The 4,640-nt window shown below is 60.6% G+C and overlaps 1 protein-coding gene across 3 annotated transcripts in view; it reads right to left on the reverse strand.

Moving 5' to 3' along the window:
• TTC38 (tetratricopeptide repeat domain 38) overlaps window positions 1–4,640 on the reverse strand; it is a 27,772-nt gene that overhangs the window by 4,335 nt on the left and 18,797 nt on the right. For 2 of the 3 annotated variants that reach the window (XM_017529455.2, XM_017529454.2), the window contains exons 10-13: window positions 4,208–4,289; window positions 2,528–2,693; window positions 1,258–1,417; window positions 935–1,008 (exon numbers count right to left, since the gene is read on the reverse strand). In XM_017529455.2, coding sequence (XP_017384944.1) covers window positions 935–1,008; window positions 1,258–1,417; window positions 2,528–2,693; window positions 4,208–4,289 — 482 coding nt within the window. The remainder of the gene's footprint in view (window positions 1–934; window positions 1,009–1,257; window positions 1,418–2,527; window positions 2,694–4,207; window positions 4,290–4,640) is intronic. The other variant, XR_001825484.2, reaches the window with a different exon arrangement.

Below are 4,640 nucleotides of genomic sequence, written 5' to 3' on the forward strand. Positions count from 1 at the left end.
CGCCGCCCTCCTGACACACTCACCCTCCAGCTGTCACCCTCCTGACACACTCACCCTCCAGCTGTCACCCTCCTGACACACTCACCCTCCAGCTGCGCCGCCCTCCTGACACACTCACCCCCAGCTGTCACCCTCCTGACACTCTCACCCTCCAGATGCGCCGCCCTCCTGACACACTCACCCTCCAGCTATCACCCTCCTGACACACTCACCCTCCAGCTGCGCCGCCCTCCTGACACACACCCTCCAGCTGTCACCCTCCTGACACACTCACCCTCCAGCTGTCACCCTCCTGACACACTCACCCTCCAGCTGCGCCGCCCTCCTGACACACCCTCCAGCTGTCACCCTCCTGACACTCTCACCCTCCAGCTGTGCCACCCTCCTCTGAGCCCCTGGCTTGGCCTAGCTAAACCCACTGGGCTTTCAGGTGTGCCCTCAGCTGCCACTCCCTCAGTGCACATTTACCTGTGTCTGTGGGTCTGAATGCTCCCTCATGCTCCCCCCACTACAGATGCACTCCCTGTAGGCAGTGCCTAGTGTGCTTGCTCACTGCTGCCTCTTGGCACCCAGCACAGGCAGGCAGGAGAAATGAGCTGAGGTCTAACTGAGCATTAGGTAAAGGGTCTTCCAGGCGGTGGGCACGCACATGCAAAGGCCCGGGGGCCTAAAAAAGCAGGACGTATTTTTGTTACAGTGTAGCTTAGCATGGCTGAAAGGGAGCAGGCTGGGGAGGGTGGAGGTTGGGCCTGGCTCCCCTTGGTCAAGTTGAGCCCGCTAACAAAGGAGAACCAAATTCCCCACAGCCTTCCGACTTCACAGCCTCAGAAGCAGGGGCATCTCAGGCTGAGGGCGGTGGGGCCTCCAGGCGCTCCCGAGGTCTGAGGGGTGAACCTGTGAAAGTTGGAGTGCTGGGCAGGGGCTAGGAGCTCACCTGGCCACGTTCTTATGGACACTGGAGGTGCAGTTTAAGGCCGCGTGAATCAGTAGCTGGTTGAAGACATCTCTCTGAAATGTCAATTGGGCATGTGAGGCTCCTGTAACTCAGGAAGGGGGAGGTGAGCTCCTGCCTGTGGTGGGTTGCCTGCTCTCCATGGGGACAGTGGGGTTGATGCCGCACCCTTGTTGACAAACTTATAGCGTGGGAGCATAAGAGACACATTCACACTCACGTGTGGGCACCAACACCACAGGAGAGCGGCACCCAGACTCCCTGGCTCAGGCCCTGGGCGCCCTGGCTGGCAGCTGTTGGCTCACCTGGGCATTGCTGCCACCGAGCTGGACAATCCGGTAGCGGATGGGCAGGAGCAGCTCCAGGACACGGTCAGGGTTCCCGGCCTCAGTCTCCACCAGGGCCTGACACAGGGGCAGCCCCACATCTCGGGCTAGGAGGTGCTGGCAGTTCTCTCCTGGGGATCTGCAAACCCGAGACAGGGCCCTCAGCTGCCTGCCCACCACAGAACATCCGGGAGGGGCAGGGCCATTTCTTCCTCAGCGAGGTGTCCCTGGTCCACTGATGGGGTAAGGTGACAGGCAGGGCAGCCCATCTAGGGGACAGGAAAGGGCACTGAGCTCACACCTAGGTTGGAGTTCACCCATTTCCAGCTACCTGGTCCCCCACCTTCTGGCCTCAGTTTGCTCATCTGTGAAGCAGGCATAACAATGCCAGTCTAGGCCAGGTAGGTGACTCACACCTGTAAGCCCAGCACTTTGGGAGGTCGGGGCGGGCAGATCACGAGGTCAGATCGAGACCATCCTGGCTAATACAGTGAAAGTCTGTCTCTATTAAAAATAAAAAAAATTAGCTGGTCATGGTGGCATGTGCCTGTAATCTCAGCTACTTGGGAGGCTGAGGCAGGAGAATTGCTTGAATCCAGGAGGCTGAGGTTGCAGTGAGCTGAGATCACGCCACTGCACGACAGCCTGTGTGACAGAGCAAGACTCTGCCTCGAAAAAAAAAAAATGCCAGTGTAACAGAACTGTCAGGATTGCTGACAATACAGGCAAAAGCCTGGCACCGCAAGTCAAGGTGATCACCACCGCCAGAAAGGAATCAGCAAGGCAGCCCCGGTCTCCCAGGCCAGCCCTCACCAGCCCTTGGCAGGCACCATCCCTGATTTAGATGGGGAAACTGAGGCTCAGAGCAGAGAAGCACCTCGTCCAGGACCTCAGGGCTTGCCAGCAGCAGGTGTCTCTGGTTTCAGGGCTTCGCTGTGTCCTCTCCACAGGAGGCAGCCCTGTGACCCTGAGAACCTTATACCCACGCTGGGGAGGGAGGCAGCTGTGTGTCCTGGGGCAACCAGTTGTACAGCTGTGGGCCACACACCTGCGGGTGCACATGCCTCAGGGGTCCACACTGGGGACACACATCTACAGGGGTACACACCTGGAGCAGCCTCCATGGGCATCCCCTAAGCTGTACTCACAGGTGGGGCAGGCACTGAGCAGGTCTCGGCATGGCCCTAGCACCCGGTTACCCTCTCAGCAGGGTGGGGACCTCCACCCCAAGAAGGTCCCCTCTGTATACTCGCTGGCATCCCGCAGGGTGGTCAGCAGCTCCTGTGTGGTCTGGGTGTCGTGTGCACCCAGGGAGGCCATCAGGAAGTGTGCGTCGTTGAACAGCAGGACGTGGTCTCGGCTGTGCTTCTGGGTCACAGGGAGGACATCCTGCCACCGCTGGCCCAAAGACACCCCTGAGGACACGGGAAGGAGACCCAGGGCCTGGTGTGAGGCTCTGGGCCATGTCCTGTACATGGGCCTCCTTCACAGCGATTCCTCTGGAGGCCCTATGACACTGTCCCAGATGAGAGGGTGGGGAGGTGGGCAGGGCCATGGGCAGCGTCTGGCCTTGTGCGCAGGCCTGTGTTAGGACTGTCTAATCGTAGAAGTCACAGATGCGTAAGTAGGAAGCACATTTTTAAAAGTGTCAAATGTTATTAAACAAAGCCTCTGGCTGCTTTGACAAACCCCAGGCGTCTTGGATCCTCCAGCTTCCCAGTGGATCCCCGGCCTCCCCATAGATCCCCTGACCTCCCCGCAGATCCCCCGGCCTCCCTGTGATCCACCAACCTCTCCACGGATCCCCCAATGTCCCCACAGATCCCCTGGTCTCCCTGAGATCCCCTGGCCTCCCCACAGCTCCCGGCCTCCCCAAGGCTGCCCCGACCTCCCCACACATCCCCCAGCCTCCCCAAGGATGCCCCGACCTCTCCAGATGTCCCCCGGCCTCCCCACACATCCCCGGCCTCCCCACACATCCCCCGGCCTCCCCACGGATGCCCCAACCTCCCCACACATCTCCCAGCCTCCTCACTTTTCTCTGGGTCTCCAGCCTCAGCCTGCTCTTCCCACAGGTGGGCTCCCTGGCTCCTACACCCCTCAGCCTGCTCTTGCCCCATCTGGCCACGTCGAGCCCTGTGGCCACTCGTCCTGCAGCAGGCTGCTCGCTTCTGCGTCCTCGTGGCTTTAGATGGGCTGCTCTCTCTGAACGTAACTCTTTCCTTGTCTCTGCCTAGCAAACCCCACACACCCTTCTGTGGCTCACATTTCACCTCCATTAGGAAGTCTTCCGGAATCTCTAAAAAGAGCCTGCCATACCCTCCCTCAGGTCCCCGAATTGCTCAGCCTAGGCCTGCACCCCTACTGTACTGCTGACCTAGGGCCTAGCCCAGGCCCTTGTGGTTCCAGGATGGCTCTGCTGAGCCTGAGGTGAGAGGAGAACCATCTGGTACCCCAGTGGTTGGCTGGAGCCCTTGATAACCCCCAGAGCTGTGGCTGGTCCCTCCAGGCTACCTGCAGAGCACGACAAGATTGAGAAACCTGTCTACAATCCCAGGGAGTTGAGAAACTCTCCCATGTTCTAGAAAGGAGGTGGCATTGAGATAGGTGGCCAGGTGCCACCAGTGCCCCAAAGGCTTGGCAGGCCAGCCGTGGGAACAGCACAGCAGGTGCCACCCTGGGTGCAGAGCTGGAGGCTTCCACACCAAGGGGTGGTGGGAACTGGAAGAAAGGAGTGTGGCCTGGGCCCTCCCCCAGCTGCACAGCAGTACCCAAGGCAGCGGCCAGGCGTGCCCGTCCCAAGGTCTGCAGAGAGGCCTAGAGCAGCTGACCCATGAGCTCCTACCCAGCCCCCCGACCAGGCCACAGCACCCTCTCCTCATGATGTGGGAGGAAGAGGCAGAAGCCAGCGGGGCTGCGGGGTTGCTACCTTCCATCTGCAGGCGGTAGAGCATGGAGCAGCTGTCCACCATGTCCAGCATTCCACCGCCGGCCTGCAGGCTGGGAAGGATCTGGAAGACAGGGCGGCCAAGGCGGGCTCAGCAGGTGGGCTGGATGAGGGGTCTGCAGGGCCAGCTGGGGGCCAGCCTATCTGGGCACGGTGGGCCTGCATAGAGCAAGCCCTCTGCCACTGTCCCCACCACCTCAACTAACAGGCCCATCACCTTCGACTGGGATGCAAACTACTCCAAGCACTAGAGGGGTCACCAGGTGGGCCTGAAGAAGGAGCCTACTGCATTGCAGGCCCAGGGCCCGTGCCAGGCCCAGGCATCTGTCACCTCCCACCCCCAGGCCTCAGACCACACTGGTAGGAGGGTTGTCTGCCCGATCACGTCTCTAGACTCAGCTTTGCTGAGCGGGCC

This window comes from Cebus imitator, unplaced genomic scaffold (assembly GCF_001604975.1).
Source record: "Cebus imitator isolate Cc_AM_T3 unplaced genomic scaffold, Cebus_imitator-1.0 Scaffold59, whole genome shotgun sequence".
NCBI lineage: Eukaryota > Metazoa > Chordata > Mammalia > Primates > Cebidae > Cebus > Cebus imitator.